This window comes from Cololabis saira, chromosome 4 (genome assembly GCF_033807715.1).
Source record: "Cololabis saira isolate AMF1-May2022 chromosome 4, fColSai1.1, whole genome shotgun sequence".
Lineage (NCBI taxonomy): Eukaryota > Metazoa > Chordata > Actinopteri > Beloniformes > Belonidae > Cololabis > Cololabis saira.
This window is the reverse complement of record NC_084590.1, coordinates 38,259,838-38,282,493: the sequence shown is the minus strand read 5'-3', so window position 1 is coordinate 38,282,493 and position 22,656 is coordinate 38,259,838. Positions and strand designations below refer to the sequence as shown.

Here is a 22,656-nt window from a genome sequence, read left to right as displayed (position 1 = left end):
ACTGCAACTTGATATAAATGGAAGTGATTTTGTTCAGTGAGGATATCATACCATATTGATCACTGATCACCTGAATCAAATTGAACCTAAATCGCTGTTATTCCTGGACCCTGATCTCCTGCGTTCGGATCCTCGACACATCAGTCTAGACAGCCCTTGCAAATTATATCAGTCATCCTGTGGTGTGTGGCCGACTTTAATCTGATTTCTCTTTGACTTAGTTTCCTTCGCCTTGTATATATATATATATATATATATATATATATATATATATATATATATATATATATATATATATATATATGTGTGTGAAAGTGTATGAATGTGTGTGAATGTTGGTGGTGGTCGGAGGGGCCGTTAGGCGCGATATGGCAGCTGTAAAGCGCTCTGGGTGCCTAGAAGGGCGCTATATAAATCCAAGTCATTATTATATATATATATATATATATATATATATATATATATATATATATATATATATATATATATATATATATATATATATATATATATACATACATTTTTATTACAAAAATTAGCTTGAAATCTGCAAAATATTTACAATTTGTACCTTCATTTCAGAAACCATATATTCGCTGGGCGTCGTGTGATACTTGTGATAAAGTCTTTAAAAAAAGTCTGCCTGAAACACTCAAAACAATCCCTTTTCCATGTTTTCTCCAGCTCTTCCGTTGGAGTCATTCCCGGCGACATGCAAGGAACACAAGGCTTTACATTTCTTTCCTTTCAAATTAAAAAAGAAGTCTCCAGGGGATTCAGTTTCCTCTTTGTTTTTCTTTTAATCAGCAGCTACAGATTTCCCACATTGAAAGTAGATTAGCATATTTATTCAGAGAGAGGATCAGTGTAAATGCACAGAGCCTGTTTGAAACCTTAGAGGGCGAAAGGGAAGCCTCAGCCTGACAGTTCTGGGCCAGAGCGACTGCTTGAGGCTGCACTCGTGTTATGTTCACTCCAACTGGCATTTGGGAGGCGATGTTTATCAAAACAACTCTGAAAAGCATTTATCTATGCAAATTAAAAGTGATTCATTCCTGCAAACCTGCCCCTCTCTGGACTCTCTTATCTTTTCAATTCAGTTAATTTGAAATGTTTGTCAGACAAAAATGCCTCTACGAACAATACAATGCACGTTTTTAGTGCAGACGAGCAAAAGTGGATTTAGCCTCCTAATCTGCAGCTCTGATGGGAACCTGGTAGGATATGCAGCCAGATATGCATTAGAGTGTCACTGCAGCTTCATTAATTCTATGATTAATGCCAGTCAGGGCACCAGGATGAACATCTCACCAGAGGAAGCCATTCATTTCCACGCTGCAGTTAAAGAGCCAGGAGGGAATAGATTTCCGTGCAAGTTTCACTTTGTGAGAGGGAATGAGGTTCTTTTGGCCTGTCATCTATTCAGGACTTGAAAAATGCTCCATAAACGTTGAGCAATGCCTTCAAAAAATAAACATTTCAGATCAAGGATTAAGCTTCCCACCCCCCCCACTCTCCTCCAAGTCCTTTCTGAGCATATCCATGAGCAGTTTTTGACTGGAGCTCTGGGTTTTCCTTCTTTTCTCTCTTTTGCTCCAAGAAAAACAAACATCAGCTCAGAAATGCTAAACGATTGATTTTTTTTTTTCATCTTAAAAAAAATAAGAACAGGAAGAGCTATTTTTTGAATATACTGACAATGTCATTTCAAAACGGCCCAGTGCTGAGTCTTATACAAACCAGCCGGTCATTGCTGAGCAGAATTAGAAACAATTAAAAGCATTCGGGAAACGATTTGCAAAAGAAAATTTGCTTAAAAAACACTCACTGACAGATCAGAATGCGGAACACAACTCAGCGCCAGTTTCCTTACTTCTACTTTTCTTATTTTGGAACAAGAACCGTTGAATATGTTTTCCTCCTTTGGACATTGTCAGTTTGATGAGGCAGACAGGGTTGTTATGGTCGATACCGAGAACTATCTGGCTGTCTCGTATTCATGTCTCAAACAAAGTTTCCGCAGTCCCGCCGTAAATTACAGCCAGGAAACATCACACCTAATGTGTCTGACTCCCTGCCAGCTTTGTCCCTTTTTTTTTGGAATATAATTTTCCAAGTGATTCTACGATCAGATTCAAGTCGAAACCACATTTCAGGTTAGATTTGCTTTTTCACACATAAGTGAAGCTGACAGTAACGATGTTTGTGGTCTGGTTTACTTTAGCTAAAGCAACCATCTAAAAAAATTTCATGAAATGGAATCATAAATGTATTTAAAATGAAGGTCCCAGCTGTGTTGACAAGATTTGTTGATTTCTTTTGCAGAACTTTCACACTCAAAAGATCTAAATCAGCAGCCAGTCGCAGGACACACCTCTCATACTTCACCAGCAGACCACACATTAATTGACTGACTCATAAAAATGAGATGGAATTTTCTGCAGACTATTATATCCACTTGCATGCTGCCATCACGTAAAAATGAGGTCATGTGAGAAGGCAACCTGAGTCTAAAACGGCAGCTACGCAAATCCTGCAGCTGCCCTCTCCAGGGCCAAATTGCACCAGGGCCAAAAATCTCCCCCCTCAACACCACAGAAACAATGATCTGGCTCGCTGCCTAATTTTAACTGCGTCCCTCCAAGTGGCTAACATATAAAAAGGGTCTTCGAAATAAAAGAATGCACATTTGGACATTCTCGAGACGCCGGCTCGGAGGGAGGGAGCCGACACCTGTGGCTGTCAGTCCTGTCGACATTGTCTGGAGCCTGAGCTGTGCCACCATGCAAGCAGCACGCTGCAGGATCGGCTTGCAGGGGCATTTTCCTAACGTGTCCGATGGCAACATTCCGTTTGTGGCACGCGTGGATCGAGACGAAGAAGTTAACAATCACAACTTTATAGCTGACCCAGGTGTAAATGCTTTAAGTATAAACGGGTTTGCAGATTTCAAATTCTAAGGCCTGGAGAGTACAAAAAAACTCAACAGATAATGTCTAAAATCGTCTTCCTCTGTGACATCTTCAAATAGTCCAGAGAAAAACCAAAAAATCATCTGTACCCTGAAATCAAAAAGATAACTCTGTCTCTTATGTCTGTTCCTTTTCAGTTTAGTTATATCTAAACATGATTATTATTACAGTCAAAGTCATAGAGTATCATTAAGCAGCTTCAAGGCTGTGTATATTTTGAGCTGGGACCCATTTAGTCATATGTGATTGCATTTACTCATCCATTTTTTTCTTTCCTACCAGCTTTTTATGGTCGCTGGCTGCTATCCCAGAGAGCAGAACAATTACTCTAAACAGCTCGCCAATCCATCACAGACACAGCACAATGTAAACCTTCATTCCGCCTGAGTATATGTTTATGGAAAGTAAAATGTACAAGATGATTAAGGATTAAGACTAAATGCCAGCAGCGTTAAAAACATTCCAAAGGGCAAGGCAGGGTATTACATCACAAAGCTGGGGGTTATGTACAAAAAGCACAAATGATTTCTTACCTGCATCTGCTGGGCTAGTCATCTTATTGAACATCTGCATGACAGAAAAAGGAAACGATACGTCAGTGATTGCAGCCAAGAGTCTGATGACCTTCTTCAATACTGGTGTGATGATAAAATCAATAAGGATTTGCCATGGGAGCAACGGTGGGGTGCTTTAACACGTATGAACTCACATTGGGACGCGAGTATCTAAGGAGTTAAAGCAAAGAAAACCCACCAGGTGCATAGAGTTTGAGGGAAATTTACAGTGTGGTGCAACATTTCTTAGGAATACAGCTGTTATCGTTGGAAAAACGAAGCATGTTTGTATTAGGCAGAAAAGATGAGAAATGATGATAAAGTACATTACTTGTCACTGCAAGCTGAAAACTGATCAGACAATTTTCATACTCTCCTAAAACAGCTGGAAACAGCAGTTCTATATTTTATAGGAGGATTTTGTAACGGTTAAAAAACACTGAAGCGGCCAGGGGACTGAATATCTTTTATGGATTTGGTCTTTTGAGGATCACTCCTCGGCTCTCACCCAGCACTCTCGTCTATTTCCCCTCTGTGCCCCACTGCCCTGATTTATGTGCTTGTTTGCTTGCCTTGTTTTCACGTTTCTCCCCCAGAAAAACCTTTCAAGATGTGTTTCTTGAGTCCTGCCGACCCCTCCGCGATGCCTGTCAGGACTTTCGTTAACATATTTGAAAAAGGTTTTATCTAAACGCATTATATTGGTCCTGTGCTCCATTTTAAATGGGGGCTGCAACCCAATATCATTGCCATGGCAACAGAGATGCTTGTAGCATACAGTGTAGCACTTGGCAGGATGAGCAACTTAAATAGCTCGCACATTTCTCCAACAGCAAAAAAAAAAAGGACCTGATTGGCTGGATTAAACAGGGCAGGTGATTTTTTTTTTTTTTTTTTTGTCAGCAAGCTGACGTTCTTTGACACTTTTAGGACACATAGCAAATGAGGTCAAAGTACAGCAGGCTTCTGGCAGTCCATTTTTCATTTATTCAGATGAAGAAGGAGATTTGAAGCATCGAGGGAGTCAAAGTTGACACATTTCTGGCAGATTTCTGGCCCGAGCCACGTGGGGTAGCTCCAGGGTTAGCAGGCTCAAAGTTTCTGTGAGAAATATGATACAAAAACAGGGTCCTAAAAGTATGACTCAAACCCTTGGTTTATGTTTTCATCTCTGTTTAAACAGAGACAGAGGAGAAGAGTGGGTCCACTTAAAAAAAAACTCACAAGGTGCAACCACGATGCATCTCTCATTACTGACAGCAAGATCTGGTACAGCAGGGATATTCAATTGGCGGCCCGCGGGCCACATGCGGCCCGCCAGGAACTTTTATGTGGCCCCTTGTCATATTTAAAAAAGGGGGTGTTTGATAAAATTTTTTTTTTTTTTTTTTTTTTTTTTTGTGTCATAAGGAGCTTATGGTTAATATTTTGGTTGCTTATTTATAACATCAAACTGGCTACTATGGACTGAAATGCTTGTGCGCAATGCTTAATATAATATTCAAATAAGGAAATCTTGGTGGAAAGTGGTGCTTTGTCATTATGGCGTGTTTTATTAAAAGTAGATCAATATCAATTTCATTAAGTTTGCACAATGCATGGTTTTAAAATGAACTTGCATTTAAAATAATATTTCTTTATCTGAATATTATATTTAACATTCACAATTACTAAATCTGGAGACAATTAATACATAATTCATATGTAAACTAGATATATTCAAATGTATAATACAAATGTCTTATATATACATAAGTCTTCGTCTTTGAGTGCAAAATACATTTTGAAAACCCCCAAATTTTCAAATTATGCGGCCCTCTCCATACAGTCCTTTTGCAGATGTGGCCCCCGGCCGAATCTAGTTGAATACCCCTGTGGTACAGTCTGGCAGAATTTCATCACAGATCTGTACAGTCCAAAGATGGGTTTCAATGACACACAAGCAGTGCCATTAGCTCTACGCCTCCAAAAGCTCTATTTTTAGTTATTCTCCTTGGGCCTGCTTCAGTCCCAGTTTCAGAAATAAACTATAAAAACTAGAACTCCAAAAACCAGATTCTTCGCCTCAAAGGAGGTGTAGCGATCGGTCAAGGCTTCAGAGAGTTGAGCGCTGCCCCTTTATTTCTCCACTGCATTTTATCCTGCCGTATCTCCAGATCTGACCTAAATTAAACACACATCACCCGAGTTCAGACCAGCTGCCGTCAGATGGGCGGCACATTTCAAAAGTTGTGGATCAGGAGTGATATCCTGCACGATGTGTGTCAGAGGGAAAAGTCCCCACTGACTGCACTGACAAGGATGTTTATACGGACTGACAGGCCTGTGTGGGTGAATGATAGTTGCTCTCCCAGCAAAAATGACAAGTCAACTGGGCAGTTAAAGGACCTGTCAGCTTAAATGACAGAGCAGCATGCCCGCTGTTTGCCCGACTCTGTCAGCAGCAATTAAAAGCAGGAAACCTCAACCCAAATACATCTCCTTCCAGCGAGGGCAGAGTCTGACCGTCTGCATCACAGCAAACACATGAATATGTCAGGGTCGCCTTTTCTACAACCTTTCCCCAGTTAATACACACGCTGTTTAGCCTTTAACATGTCGGATAATATGGAAGCTTCATTTCTTACCAACAGTCAGGACATTCAAGTATTTGCATACATTTCACATGCACATGTATGTACATATGTATAGTGTATTTATGTATCCTGTATTACAATAATAGACACAAAAAAGGGAGTAAATAATTTTGCATGTGAAGCTTCAGACGTAAATTCGTGGCATTGAACCCTGACAGATGAAACAAGAAAACCATTAATGACTTATTTTGAATTACGAGAGAATTTGATTAATTAACTGCAGTTCAGCACTAAATATAATATCTGAAAGTGCTCTTTAAATGAGTTGAAGAAGACAGGGATTGAAAATGATTGCAGACCGCATTAAAAAGCCACTTTTTATCTAAATTACTACTTTAAATCAAAGATACAGTGCCCGTAGGGTTTTTCACAAGTCAAGTGTGCCACGTGCTGCAGTTTATATTGAGACATTTTAAAAATCAGCACTTATTTCAAGTTTTTTACCCACATTAATTCAATAAATGGCAAAGCACTACTACCTGTCCTACAACTGCAAATACTACCACAACTAATAGTAGGCTATATACTGTAGTTAAAACTTGAAAATGTATTATTCAGCCCATTTCTTATTGGACCCACATTTGAAGATGCTTCCTGCTATAAAGATACAGCATCTACTTCTGTTCACTGTGCAACTAAAGATATGAGGAAATAAAAAATGAAAACATATTATCTCCTTCTGAGATGAAGTATCTTCATCGGTACAAGACATCCCAGCTCAGATAAAGTTTATCAGAGGTAGATATGAGGGAAGTTCCAGCTTTCAGAGTTCACACAAAGGCAGCAAGTAAAGTCATATTGTCAAAATATGTCTTCTACTGCTTTTACATCAAAATGCAATGTTAAAACTGCTGTTTCAAAATGTGAACATACCCACTAAAGCAAGCTGTGCCTTCTTTACCCTGAAGACTACAACAGAAACAGGACTGGAGTCACGTCCACTAACTCGCAGCTTAGTCCTGATAACAAGATCTTGGGAAAAAATCGTGCTCGGTCATCATTTTGGACTATGTGAGGCCCACACAGCGAGACTGATGGGGAGCTGCCATCTGTCCTGCAGACAGGCGAAATCAGTAAATCTGTTTTTGGCCACAGGTCGTTGCTGTGGGTTTCAGAGCTTCTGTGTGAGATGTTACAGTCAGCAAACAGGTTTCCGACAAGAAACGAGAGCTGTGCCCACCATTGCTTCCTCACCGATACTTAACACAGAGTTACAGCAGAGTTATCGGATGCAGTTAAAGCACTTTTGTATTGCTTTTAAAAAGTCCAGAAGTTAGATGGTGTTGGTAGTTTCTTCTCCTTTTTTGACAGCTTTAAAAGGGCTTCGGTTAAGCTGAATCTGCACATTTAAACAGATTCTGCTCGCATATTCAGGTTGTATCAAACAGCTTGCTGTTTTTAGTTCCTCATGGACTTCACAGTTAACTTGTGCAAGATTCTGAGGGGCCATAAAGGAAAGGCAAGAAAAAAACGCATGAAATTTTACTGCAGTGCAGTTTCGTCTGTTTCCCAAACCTCTGCATGATCAGACTTATATAGTTCAACGGCATTCATCACAACATTTATAATACGATATTACTGTTGAACAGCCGACAACACGATACCACGGGGCAACCTATGACCTCATTATCGTCAAGGATACTCAGTAGCCAAAATATTCTTGCCTTTCACATAAGAGGAGATTCCCAGCTGTCCTTAGGCCAAGTTTTAACGAGTGTTGATGCCATTTTCAAGAGCTACTCGTGATGTCACAAAGAAACAGGCGGCAAGCTATCAGAGATAAACTTCAATGCATTCAATTTCATTTTTTCCCTTCTAATTTTCATTTATTGCAGCTAAGCAAAAGGAATACTGATACCGGCATGTGCTTTAGAAATATTTGACAATGTTTTTGCAGCTTTTCTCATAAGCTGGTTGTTTACCGTCCCATTCCGACAGAGCCCTCATGAAAGCAAAAAGGACACGCTGAGGAGCTTTAAATTAAACCCGCCCTGCATTCTGCAAGCCCCTCAGATGTCCGTTCCTTTTAGAGCAGCTGAATAGTGACATTTCTATACTTTGTCCAGCAGGAGTGAGTGCTTCTTGTCTATGAAGGCTTAAGCTGACTTTATTCACAGCACATGCCCCAAATATTTACAGGAACACGGGGAGGAGAGCAGCTGTACAGAGGGGAATTCAAGAGGATCAAATGCCTAGTGATGGACTTATCTTCTAAAAGGATATACCTATACCTCTCTAAAGTTTCCCTTTCTGCTCCCTTTAAACACTGCCATGGGCCTCCAGCAATGCACTGTGAAAGGATTTTTTGTCATAATAAGTTTGTGAGTTTCCTAGTTTCACTAATTATGTTTGAATGCTTTGTTGAAACGAAAGGAAAAGAAATACTATTAGTTTAGGTTTAATGACAGAAAGTTTCAACCAATTTCTGCTTTGATTGATTTTTTTGATTTTTGTGAGTTTAGGTTGGACAGAAAGAGAAGATTTTACCACCGCAAATATAAGATAAGTTTGAATTAACAGGGAGAAAAAGCATCACGATCAAACAGTGCATGGCAATCAAGCAAAAATGCTCATTCAAGATCAAAGTGAGAAAAAGGAAACTGTCTTCATGGGAGAATAACTCCAGTAGCTCCCAGGAACTTTAAACAACGACACCAGATAACTACACTGCATGTGTGTGTTCTCAGCATTGCAGGCGAGCTACAAGGCTGCCTGCAAAAGAGTGAATCTCATAGAAACTTACTGTCTTCTTGGTTCTTGCTCTTGTTCCCGATGAGAAGCTGTGAGGAGCAGAAGACCTGTCCCTGCTCTGACATTCCCCTCCGTCCGGTCTTTGGAGAGCTTCGTCATTCAGCGTTTGGTTCAATGCAAACTTTGGAACGGCACCACACTGCAACAACATCACAACAACAATCAAGACCGGCTCTGTCTCTCTCTGATGCGTCCGGAGAGAAGAGGACAGGATGGACTCGACGGTGGCCAGGGGAAAAGAAAACAAGTGGCCGAGGTCAGCAGTTGGGGAATTGAAGTCTCCACTCTCGATTCAGCTTGACAGAGGCACACAAAGGAGCCTGTATGCGTGGATCTCCTTTTGAGAGGACAGAGATTACGACCTTGTCAGATATCCCAGTAAAGATGTCTTGTCTTGGCCAGTCGCCTGCCATTAGTAAAAGCAAGTAATAGTGAATGCCTGGGATGGTTATGCAGATGCCTTGAAGGCATGTAAGCCCTCTCTCAACCATTCCTAATAGACCAAATCATACAAACTCCCTCCCAACACAACAGCTCTTCTGTGCGCTTACATGTGGAGCCCAAAAGAGCACTTTTGTTCCCGAATGCTAACTGTAGTGGGATATTTCATGAAACACGCCACCATGAGAAGGGCCCTTTTTAGACACAGAGTTGCATGGCCCCAGTCACTCGGTGGAAAGTACAATAGCCGCCTGTTTCTGTGGCACTTTTCTAACTGCGGACCCCAGTATCACGGCTAAGAGCTGCAGGCCGACATCATAAACAGTCTGAGAAATGTCATTGTGTCACAGCCTATGTCACTGTATGTCATAAATCAGCCGTCTTTACCTCTTCATATACTGGGTTTACTTGTCACCGCTGCAAAGGAATGTCCCAGGACATGATGTTTCTTATAGGTCTGACCATCCATTGGGATTTCTTCCCACGGAGCAAACTCAATTGATTTCAGGAAGTTTAAAAAGCATGACCGAGTGTGCAGCATAGGCTTCACAGGAATGTGCACACTATCAAGCGTGACAGTGCACACACCGTAAAGCATTGAAAGGGGAAGTGTCGCAGTCCGCATGATGACTCAACCCATTCAGACCAGAACCCCCCCACCCCCACCCCCGTTAACATGGACACAAGGACGAGCACATGTTGCTTCAGTTCCTAAGGGGTTCAAACCCAGGGCACATACCCATGCTGCTCATTCTGCCTGCATATCTGACCGTAATAGTGACCGCAGGTATGATGGCAGGCTGTGCGAACGCACCCACCTGTTTCTTGCGGGTCGTGCAAGGCGTGTCGGAGGGGGAGGAGCTTGCACTCAGGGCTTCCTCTATCTCCTGATTGAGCTGGTCAAGTTTCCACATCAGCTGGCTCATCGACTCTGACCAAGGAGACTTGACGAGTGGAGACTCCTGTGGGAAATCAGGGAAGCACTCAGATAAGGGAAGACAGGACACTGCTGCCAAAGTTAAAGACTAAATGAACAATACACTCTTTGGTGGAGCTGTATATTTAATCCCATCCATCCACCCATTATCTATACCCGCTTTATCCTTTGCAGGGTCACGGGGTTCTGCTGGAGCCTATCCCAGCCCATTTTCAGAGGACGGGGTTACACCCTGGGCCACATACAAACAGACAACCAGACACACTCACACTCACACCTACGGGCAATTTAGAATCATCAACTTACCTACTATGCATGTTTTTGGACTGTGGGAGGAAACCGGAGTAACCGGAGGAAACCCACGCAAGCACGGGGAGAACATGCAAACTCCACACAGAAAGACTGGTGGGCCTGGGAGTCGAACCGGGGACCTTCTTGCTGTGAGGCAACAGTGCTAATGCCGTGTTCCATTTACCTTGGAAATCGGAACTGGGAACTGGGAATGGCAGCCATCTTGGAATGGTAACTCGGGGGTGGTGAACATAGGCGCCGGAACCGTGGGTGCTTCGGGGCCCGAGCACCCACGGAGATGGCCGAGCACCCACGGGGAGAGCAGAGTAGGCGAGCCCTCATGTCAACAATCACTGATTGGCTAAAGCGGTTTTCAAATAGAGGGCGCACAGCCGGCGCCGGCTTTCCCATTCAAGTGTATGTGCTGCCCCTGCGCAAGAGCGCGCTCCTGACGCACGGCGGGCGCAACGCGGCTTTCACCTAGAACTCGGCGCAGAGCCTGCGCGCATACACCTGTGTAGGCTACACATTTGTTGCAAGTTGCTTGGCGACCGAAAAAAAGTTTTTCCGGTCATGGCGCCGTTTTCCCACTCATTTGGACGTACGGTTTGCAAAATGCATGTGTCCCTGATTCAAAGAAAAGCTCTGGCTTTAGTTCTTCTTCTGAGGAGGAGGAGACGAGCAGCAGCAGCAAGGAGGGGATGGGTCCATGAAATCCTCATGAGAACACAGGATTTGGGGGAATACAGGCTCGTTCGGGAGCTACAGCTCCATGATGGCCAGGTCTACTTCAGGCTGAATCATATTTTATTAAAAACCCTTTCCGAACTATTTTGTTGTTTTTTAGCTCATGTCAGTCATTTTAGCGGACCTGTAGTGCTTCAGTTTGCAAAAGTATTGACATGTGGTCTTTTCATAACCATATATTGATCAATGATTCAATTGATCCCCAGATGAGGCATGGAAATGCTATATTTTATTTTAAATTGACATTTTATTGTTAAAAGAGCAAAAGAATATCACATTTCTACCACTTAAACAGGTGTGTCCAAATTCTGTGAGATTTCTCTCCACTTTTGTCCCTTTTTATTGATGTCCCGATAGGCCTGCAGTCTCATCCCACAGCTCCTCACAGACTCACACGCAAGATCATTCTTTCTTCCATGTTGATCGTCTCTGATCTACAAGCTGCAACTTTTTTTTCTCCCTCCACCTTCTCTCCTACACCGCCGAGATGCCGTCACAGGGCGCACGGTGAAATTAAAAAAAAAATAATTTCTACTGTTGTAGATTAGAAACGATCAAGAGGGAAGAAAGAATTATCTTGGTTATGAACTATAGAAATATAGCCTCCTTTTTCTCAGATGAACACCCGAATTTGTTAAGAATTTGATTATTATTTGTGTGTGTGTGTGTGTGTGTGTGTGTGTGTGTGTGTGTGTGTGTGTGTGTGTGTGTGTGTGTGTGTGTGTGTGTGTGTGTGTGTGTGTGTGTGTGTGTGTGTGTGTGTGTGTGTGTGTGTGTGTGCGTGCGGCGTTCATGTCCGTTACCGCTGTTGAATCTACGTTGCTGAATTGCTGAATCTCGTGCGAAACGACACTACATGACATTCAGCACCCACCAGAAAAAACATAATTCGGCGCCTATGGTGGTGAAGCTTCTCCCACTTTCCCAGTAGGAAATCCCACTTCGAGGGGCGTTCCAGTTGAAAATTCCTACTGGGAACTGGGAAATTCCGACTTCCGAGGACAAATGTAACGCGGCATTACCACCAAGCCACCGTGCTGCCCTATTTAATCCCTTTGTTTTTAATTGTTTGCAAAACCTTTTTTTGGCGGGGTGGATCTTAATGAAATAAAATCCAAATAAAACTCAGGAAAGTATCACTGCATTCTATATTCAGATTTCCAGACAAGACAGCAAAAAAAAAAGTCTTGTAAACCAGAGATGCTGCTACACTGGTGTCACGCATGGAAATATGATCTCCTTAACTGTGTCAAAGAGCAAAGGTGCAGGCTTCCAGACATGTGTACGACACACAACATGATTGAATACCCTGCACTGGTTTTCATGACTCCCCAGACGCATGACATATATAAATATGTGTATGTATATATATAGCCAATATTCACCGAGACAGAAGCCGCGTCTGAGGATCTGGAGGTCCAGCCTCATAAATCCCCAACTGTAGACATGCTTTCATCACTCAGGCATGACTGTCATTGTTGTTCTGTAATTTTAGCGGAATGTTGTGGTGACAAGGAGAGAAGATATCAGTGTGAGAGTATCGTTTCCTGTCCTGGATAAGATCAAGTGTCATATAGCGACTTCATAGTGGCACCGTGTAAAATTTACAAGACTCCCAGTAAAAGGAAATCTCTGAGCCACGGAGGTGGGATTATCTGAAGGATTTCTCGTGAGGACAGAAGAAACCTTTACGGCGGTAGCCTCAAGTATTTATTAGAAAGATCCTCCAGCATTATGGTCTGTTGGAAATGAATTGGAATGAGTAGGACGAGAAAAAAAAAATCAACCAACAGAATTCTTACCATCCATCCATCTATCCATGCATCCATCCATGAGCTGCTTGTTTGTCAAACCTGGTGCTGACTAAAGAAATGTAGTTATGTAGTAATGTTTAACACAGATATGGATGCATGACAGATGTGTAGTCAAGCACGAGCATTGAAAACCTGTAGGCCTACAGTACCTTTACCCTACCTTCGACCAACACCCTGCTGTTACACGAGGAACTGTTTTTGGGGCCAGTTTTGTACAGCTGGCTCCCTTGCAGCCTGTTTTAGGTGAAAAACCAAGCAGCAGTGTCAGTTAGTAAATCAACTCTTCTCTCAGTGCAGTTACATGCACATATAAATCAAACTATTGGCAATAATGGAGCTAAGGATTTAAATGGAGTTTCCGAGAAATCCAAGTATACATGCATTTCAGAGAACAGGACGTATTGCAACGCTTAGCTCCGCCACTTTTAATTTGTGGATTTGTGGAAGACGGATGTTTTAAAATGTGAGTGTATTCTTCTGTATTAGTTACAAATGAAAATAGTTTGAGTTATTGTAAATGAGTTTGACTTACCTGACTGTTTTGTTTCGCTTTATATATGTTTTATCATGCGCCTTATAATGCGCTGCAGCTTATAGAACCACATTATCTGGCTCTAATAACTAGATTTCAAGACTTTTAGTTTGGTTCGACAGCCCGACTAAGGGCCCGATTTACTAAGATCCTAAATAAAGAGTACTAAATTGCGTGTGCACTGAAAAAGTTTGCGCGTGCTGTTGTTGTGTGTTTTGCGGGTGATCAACTAAGATTGCGTGCGCAATTGATAACAGGTGCAAACAGCAGTATTTAAATGAGGTGTTGCGCGTCTTACGGTTTGCAGCGCAAACTTTGCGCCATGGAGAGTCTGGATGGAAAGCAGGATATAGTCGCAAGCGCAAAATGAAATTTGACGAGTTGGAGTTATAGAGATATTAGTTGAAGAGGCAAATTGTTGTGCCGTATTCAGCACCCCTGCTGTGAAAAGCACCCCCTCGTATATTCAATGATAAGTAGACCAAGAAAAAAAACAACACACTGACACTTCAATATATTTATATATATACACACTCACACAAACACATACTTAGGAGTTTATATTATATATATTTACAAATATTATGGAAGACAACACAGTAAGCAGGCTATTAATTAATGACATCAATAACCATTTACCCGATTGTTGTTATCTGTGACTGTGATTGTGGGTAAGTATGACTATTGTGTAATCCATGAGCGCATTTAAACATGAAGCATTAACACAAAACTGGACGCTAAACAGAACATGACACGGAATGAGAATATCATTTTTGTCAGACGAGGGGGTGCTTTTCACGGCAGGGGTGCTGAATACGGCACAACACCGGGGTATGACTGCAGAACAAGTATAGGCGCACAATAAGAAACACTTTTTTCTCCATGAAAACACGTGATTTATTTATTATCACAAATAAAAAAATGAATGTGCCTCCTGTGGCAACCTTTTGCTGAATAATACTCGATTTAACATTCAAATAAAATATTTCTCCTTTTGCATGTGGAGATTAGCACCTTCCTTTCGAACGTATTAAATACAGACGCAATCACAATCCCCGCAGTAACTTACAGGCTTGGTAAATCTCATTGCGCGTGGTAAATGGACCAATTTGCATCTTCCCCTCCCAGTATTTAGCGCTTTCTGGCGGGTACGCCCCATATTGATTATTCATCAGGGCAAAAGTACTAAATGAATTGCGTGTGCTATTTTGCTCATTTGAGAGGCGCAGTCCTCTTTGCACGCTGTTAGTAGATCAGCTGGCACTTTCGTTTGCGGGTGCTGTCAAGTTTGCACACGTTTTTACACATGCAAACCTTTAGTAAATCAGGCCCTAAGTTGTATATATGTGGCTTTTAAAATTTCCATATCAGTCGGACTAAGGCAGTTATTTCACTTTCTCTCCTCATATAAACGTACTAACCGCATTTATCTAGTTAGAAGGGCATCCCAGTATTGTTGCGGCGTAAACTGGACTGGTTACTCACAAAATTACACAATTCCAGCATACAACTAGATGACATCCATGTGGATGGTGTAGCCAACTTTTCCACGCTGTGTTTCCACCTCAGAACCGGTACCATATTCCACCATATTCCTGGCTCCTCTGGCGTCACCTCTAGTTTCTGTCTGGGCCCTACTCGTGTAAAGGCATCGACTGACTTTGGCTTCTGTGTTACCTGACAGCAGCTCCCACCTTGTAAAGAGGCAGGTTATGTGTAGGTGTTTATAACCCCCCCCCCCCCCGCCCTTTTGTGCACTGCAAGTGTCCATGCAGTGCTGGTGGTTTCCAGTAAGCACGCATCACACCAGGGCCTTGTATTGTCCAGTTCTCCTTAAGATTCTTTCCAAGATGTTTGCCTTTGTGATGGTCCCTGGTTCTTGTTTTGGGAGACTGCTATGGTCAGGTTTAAGAAACACTACCTAAGTGTTAAGTTATGCCTCCTTTTCTAACATGCATTTTTAGTGTTTTTCTGTCTCAGATCTGGTAAAATGATCTCATTACCCTGACACTAATAATAGACTGGACGGTTCAGTGGGCAACATTCTCTTCATTCACATGTACCTTCTCAAGTAGGTTGACAGACCTATAAGGGTTTTTTTGTTTTGTAAGCATGCAGTGCCTCAGGTATGGTGAGTTTGTTGCATTCCTTTGGAAGTTCGTATTTTATAAGTATGGATTTGTATAATGGTTTAAAAATAGTTTGCTAAATATAATGATAGCCTCATGAAGTTGCCCTGTCGGATATGAAACTTTATCACTTGAACATTTTACTTTGACGGGATCATAATTGTATGTAATTTACTGTCAAATTATGTTTGAAAATGTAGTCTAGGACAAAACTATATTCTTTATGACCTTTCCAGTGCGTTTCAGTACAAAGCAATATCATTGAGCTTAACAGGTCTGTGCATTCTTTGTTTACAAGCATTTTGTTGTTTGTTGTAATTATTCATCAAAAATATATGTTTTTAATATTGTCTTAGTACAGTTCTGATATTAAACGTATTTCCACAAGTCGCATATCTCCATTACATTAGGACATCTAATCACATTACAGATCCATTCATTGATAAACTCACATGTTACATTCTTCTTTAATTGTGTAAAATGAACAGACGAGACAACAGTAACCACTCAGCCTCCTGACCACCCAGTGTCAGCTGACTGACCCAGCACTGGGAGAAAGTGTCTCTTTCCTCTCAATCCCTGAGGAATGGTCTAAATCTGGCCAATCCCCTGCTGACCTCTGAGGCCTGAGGGATCACCCTGGGTCACCAAGAGGAAAAAATAAAGCCTCCCTTCTCTGCTCTGTCTGTCTTTCCAGCATGGTGCTGCTGACTGGGGAATGTAAAAATGTTTAACGCTGGATCAGGATGTTTAGACAGCTCAATCCTCTGCGTCTGGTTTACAAATAAAAGGAATTCTTATACTCATTGTGGATGTCCACTCTAGAAGAACAAGTTGTACCACCAGTCTCATATTCGGAGCCAAAACGGCTGAAAATGTATAAGAGGAGGAAGCTGAAAATCTTGAGTGCTGGACGGTTAATTAACCCCTGGTGTCAGACAAAGATAAATGCAAGAAACAGATGCTCCACTTTGGATCACGCACAAGCCAAATGTGGATCACACTCACACTGTCTCTTTTCAGTAACATCCCCTGAAGGTGCTGGTTTGGGAATGTGGGCAATTCCTCTTAGAATGAGACAAATTCCAGAGGAGGCTTGACGCTCAAGTGAGACACTTCCCTCGATTCATCTCTCGGTGCCTGTCCCCCTCTCCATCCGGCCCTGGCAATTGTGCGAAGGCCCCACACCATAGCAACTGAGCTGGTATGAGATAAATGCATTAATGTTATCTTTTGGGGACAGCAAAAAGTGAGCTCACTATAACTTTATCAGTGCAAATTGACCACATTGTGATCCCTTCCACAGCGGCTTTGACATGGAAATGAGGAGTTAAGTGTGTGAGCTCTGGGCTCCGTGCCTAGTCTGCGCCACCCACAGAGAGTGCCAGAGATCACCATGGAGGTATCCAAATGTAGCAGCCGGTCATGCGAAAGGGCAATGGGTACCTGGCTACTTGCAGGAATAAATTACATCCGTGATATGTTGCTTTGCAAAAACACCACGTGACACAGCTATAATTGCGGAGGAGAAGAAACAGGTGAAGAAACGTATGCTTAAAGAAGCTTACGATCCTAAATGTGCTCCATGGAAGAGGTAGATGACGGAGTGGAATTTCTATGCTGATGGTGCCCTCATATGGTCCACATTAACAACTGCATTCACTACCGGCAGTGTGTCATATTTCATCACCCATTTCTTTACTCAAACTTAAAAGATATATCTGTACTCTTTTTCTTTTATAACGCACCTTAATATTAAGCTGAATGTATTCAGCTAATTTGAATTAATTAGTAAATCTTTCAACTTCAGGAAAGTTTGAAGTTTTTCCATGAAGTGTAAAGAATGGATTTGAATTCATTATGTTTCACCAAGTTCTCTCAAGCTTAGTTTAATTGGAATACTTTTATCACAAAGATAAAGACACAATGAACTTGCTTCAAAATAATAGACATTTGTTCCCGTTTGCTCTGCTTCCAGTGACACGCCACTGCCTAACATGTGACAACGGCTACTGGTGTGACAGCATGACAGGCATTCACTGCTCTTCCTTTGATAATATTTACAACAGACTCCCTGGATTCCCTGCATTCTTCCCTCCTTCCCAAAACAAGCCATTCAGAGCGGAGTGTCATTCTGCACGTTAAGTTGGCATCGCCTCAATATCTTACCAACGAACAGAGAAGTCAATGTCCACCAGCACATTTGCCTGATGGAAAAGCATGACGGTTGTTCGCGTTCCTCCCGGTTGTAACATAACTCATGTGTAAAGGATTGCAACACGCTTACGAATGCACGTGTGAGCTTTTCAAAGGGCAGTGACAAAGAGAGCAGGGATAAGGAGTGATACAGTCAAGGTGGTAGCGACTGTGTGAAAAGGACAGCCACGTGTGCCTTGGACTGAAGGGAGGAAAAGTGGGAGAAAGTTCAGTAATGGAAGGTTGAGTTCAACGCTTATGCGATCTGCTGTCAAAACATCGTCAGCTGAAGGAGTGGAAATAAAGCAGAGGGTGTTTGCATTCCTTCTGGATCTGCGTTTGACTCACATATATGTGGAGAGTTTATCTGTGTAATGATAGTAGAACTGCTTCCATATAACTTCTCCTACAGACTAAAACAAAAACCCTTCAAATCAAATCACATGATGCACCTTCTACTGTTTATTTTTTCCCTCTTTTTAAGTAAGTCCACAGTACTTTATTACTCTATTTCAAAGAGTGCCTTTGATCTATCTGTGTAAAACACATGAAAGACAATTTCTGAGGCATTTCTCTTAATCATTTTTACGTGTCACCTGTTCATTGCTATTCTGAGGCCTTCTGCAGATGTGTTACTATTCCAGACATATTTGGTCAAAGTGGACGCCCGTCCTTTCTGAGTCTGGTTCAGCTGTAACGTTTGCATGGGGTCACGTTCATGTAAAATAATATACTCACCAGAAAATTGCATTAGTCTCAGGGACAAAGTCATCATTTGTGTGAGCAGAATGAAGCGGTTAAGTGCACGACAGAGGAAGGGGTTCTCCCTGCTCACTGCTGCAGAGATATTTGCACCTTATTGGGTAATTCTGCTCTCAAGGTGATTTCTGCTTGCTTGAATTAATCAGGCTTTTCACAGTTTGGTTGCGAAGACAGTAGAGTGCAATGACCCAATCAAGATTAGTCATTTTAAGGGCGATCACGCCCACATATAGGATCCACCTTGATATTGATTGAAATAACATGACAGGAAGCCCAAAAGCAAAAACCAACATTTTTGAAGAAAAACTCGAAGCAAATCTTCAGTTGCTGAAACCACTGAAGTTGAAGAGTAGAAACCCTTGTGTGTGTTAAAATGTCCAGATCAAAAAAGATGTCTTTTGCATCCAAGGGTGTTCAATGCTCTAGGGTTATTTAATTTTACAACAGCATGTGATTAATTTGTCTACAAGCATAATAAAACTCACTTGATAGCATGATTTCTTACATTCTCAATGTTTGACATAAATGTGACACCTAAAGGTTTGCATCTGTTTTTAGGCAGTTTTTCCTGCCACGTTCAGGATGTGGGACTGGATCGAAATAAATATTCAGTTCAATACTTTTGTTTGCTTAACTAGGCTGCTTTTAACAAATTGTAAATATATAAATACAGTCATAATGAACTGTCTTTAACTGAATTAGGATTAACGGTATTATAATTAATTGGATAATGAGAACAGAATTGGACTGAATAAACCTTTTTTATTTTTTTCTGTAGGTTTATTTTGCTTTGAATTGGTATTCTATAAATAAACAGAACTGAATTGATTGTTTTGTTTCGATTTTATTGAATTGTTTGGATGCCTGTTCTATTAACGACTGGCCTGAAACAACGTAAAATTAAAAAAAGCTCACCTCCCTACTGCTTGTTTCCTCCTCTGCTTCATAACCAGAGCTGCCGTCGATATCTGGTTCTGCTCCCAAACAACCTTTTCTCTTCACGATGTGTTTGTCTGTGTGTCTGTGTCTGGGACTCACGTGGAGGTTTCTACTGTGAGGCAGATCTAGGAATACATCATCATCATCATCATCTTCATCACGGTGGAGACCATCATCATCTTCTCTCTCCCCGTTTTGAGATGATCCTTCGTTGTCAGAGCCGTCATGGACAGGACCGGGACTGTTGCTTACAGGACGGGTGCAGTCTGAGAAGGTGATGGCGCTGTCCTGCTTTACAATGTGTGGTAGATCCAGGACTCCCTGGGCTTGGTCAGCCGCGACCACACGGGCTGGAGTGGAGTCTAATTTAAGAATGGGGCCATTAGAAATTGACCTCGGCTTCTTGAAGTCTGTTTTTACACATTTAGAGATTAAATCCAGTGCCTGACCCGGCTGATTCTGAGCTCTGCAGGTTGACTGGATGTCTGCTGCAGGAGCAGGCGGCGGAAAGTTACAGGAGCAGTCTTTATCCGACGGAGGTGACACGAACACGATGTTTTCTTCAAGAAGCTGAGCAGCATCCAGAGATCTTTCCCCAGAGAAGTGTTTAGGCTCTTGAAAGCATTTTGAATATCCAACATTGTTATAATCATCATAATCAGAAATCTCACTGGCACCGGGTTTATCGTCCTCGCGCTCTGCCGTTAACCTTTGGGCTTCGGGGATAAAATCCTCCCCTCTGTGGTCTGGCAGGTCGTTATCAGAAGGGGCAGCACTTTCTACAGATGGCTCTTTCGTTGAAAAACTCAGATCGTGCAATCCTAAATGTGTCCAAGACTTATTTTCCTCCAAACTCACCACAGGTAGAGTCTCCATTGTAAGTTTTTTCTATAGTTTTTCATGATTCAAAACATAAATCCACAGGGACTTGAGCTTGATATATCGGATGGCCATCTCTCTTTGTTTTTCCTTTTAATCCAGGACGCAAGTTATAGCCAAATGACCTGAAACAACCAAAAATGTAAGCAATGAGTGGCTTGTAAAACAAGTGAAAGTACACACAGACGGTTATTTCCACAGATCGCTGTACAGGTAAAACAAAAAGGCGCATAGGTCTTGCCAGGTTTTTTTTTCCCTTCTTTCTTAAGCAGTGTAACGTGCTTAAATCCAGGGCTGAATGATTCCGATTGCATGCCATCCAGCCAGGGGTATGCAATGAAACTAAACTCACCATCTGTCTCAGGCTGAGCTGTTCAAGTCTGGATCTGTTTCACACGCGGTAGTGGTGACATCACTGTAAAGAGGAATCTGACTGCTCGTCCACAGGTGGTGGTAAACAACCCTTTACACTATTCATCGGGGCATTGAAGGTCCCTAATCCATGGGGGTTCACATCCCACTCACTCCTTCACTAAGGTTTGGTGTAAAACACAGCTTAGGATGCTCTGAGGCATTCCAAGCACACATAGAAAAACAAACATCGGTATTATTTTGCCTGTGCTCAGGTTTATCTTCCTCAGTGGCTAAGACTTGTATTCAGATAATGCTTTCTGAAGTGATAAGGAAACTGGAAATATTCTGGAAACGTCCACAATAAACATACCTACATACCTAACGTAGAGGAGACGGCATCAGCATGTTCCTCGACTCGTATTTCAACAGCAGATTACATAACCTTATTGACAAAGCCCTGATATATTCCCTGCTTCCATTTTAATCTGTTATGTCAGTGTTTACTTTTTGAAAAAGGAAGTTAAGTTGTGCAGTTTTTGGGGTTCTGCTGTTCCTGTGAGAAAGAATTGGCAGTGCCTTTCACCATGGCCTTGAGACACTTGATACACACTCATACAGGAACATGCATACACATAACCACAATCTTTTGAACACAGAACAATAAAGCATGAATGATCTCTGACTCTGCTATTATTAAATATGCATACAGTGTTTATGCATTTGCTGCAAAATTACAGAAAAGTAAACACGCTGCAGCCTGGCAGCTGCAGTTAAAAGTGCCCCTACATGGTGAATGTTAAGTGTACAGGCGATTAGAGTTCTCCCTAAGAAACCCCTCTGTAGAAGAAGAAAAAAAAACACTATGCAAAGAAGGTCTCATTATTCTCAGATGAATGGTGGGCAGATTTAAATAAAAAGAAGTCACAAAGTGAAAATGAACTGGGTGTGCTGATTGCCGAAGCAAGATTACAACTTTCTTGGAAAAGTGAGACAGAAAAAGTTAGTTTTGAAGATTTTAGTTTTTTTAACAGAAAATCTCTTCACTTAAAAACAACTAGACCACAAACTCAGACAGCTTTCCTTAACAAACAGAGACATTATTCTAGCTGCTTCTTTACTCAGATTGTATGAACTGTCAGAGGGAAATAAAAACAAAAGACTTACGTGCTCAGGGGAAATCAGTTGTGTTCCCCAAACAGTGTCACTGAGATCAAGGCAAAACAGTGGCAGCAAGGCCGGTTCCTGCATGAGCAGAGACAGAGAGCTGGACAAACCTGTCCTGGAGCCACGCTTATGCTTCCAGAGGTCTATTCTGGCAAGCTTACCATCACCCCCTCTTCCTCAACCGCTTCCCCGGGGGGCTGCGGGACTGATCAGCTAGCGGCGACTAAGCCCTTCAGAATATGTGTACAAGCTGGGAGAATGTGTACTTGTTGAGAGATGGAAAAGGGGAGGAGGAAGGAGCCGGGGGCGTGGGGAGTGCAGGGAGCAGCAGTGGTTGGCACTGTAAAAGAACAAGGTGAAATGAATTTCCAGGCCTCACAAATAAGGTTGTTGGGAATGGGAGACTTCGGCGGCCGAGCTGTGAGCGGGAGCACAAGATGAACCGCAGCCATGACCCGTCGGTTCAGAACACCAGACTGAGAAATGCTTTCAAGTAAAGGGGGAAAGCTGTGAACCGCTGTGATTTACTGAAGCAAATAAGATGCTATCTTCATGACG

General features: G+C 42.0%; 1 protein-coding gene across 3 annotated transcripts in view; it reads right to left on the bottom strand.

The window, feature by feature from the left end:
• The window catches only part of stard13b (StAR related lipid transfer domain containing 13b), a 70,151-nt gene extending 47,829 nt beyond the window's left edge, over positions 1 to 22,322 (bottom strand). Inside the window, exons 1-5 of one of the 3 annotated variants that reach the window (XM_061719695.1) lie at positions 22,099 to 22,322; positions 19,678 to 20,705; positions 10,173 to 10,316; positions 8,906 to 9,052; positions 3,506 to 3,539 (exon numbers count right to left, since the gene is read on the bottom strand). In XM_061719695.1, coding sequence (XP_061575679.1) covers positions 3,506 to 3,539; positions 8,906 to 9,052; positions 10,173 to 10,316; positions 19,678 to 20,577 — 1,225 coding nt within the window. In that variant the 5' untranslated portion in view covers positions 20,578 to 20,705; positions 22,099 to 22,322. Of the gene's footprint in view, positions 1 to 3,505; positions 3,540 to 8,905; positions 9,053 to 10,172; positions 10,317 to 16,812; positions 16,983 to 19,677; positions 20,706 to 22,098 lie in introns of those variants that run through there. The other 2 variants (XM_061719696.1, XM_061719698.1) reach the window with 2 other exon arrangements.
• Positions 22,323 to 22,656: the final 334 nt, after the last annotated feature.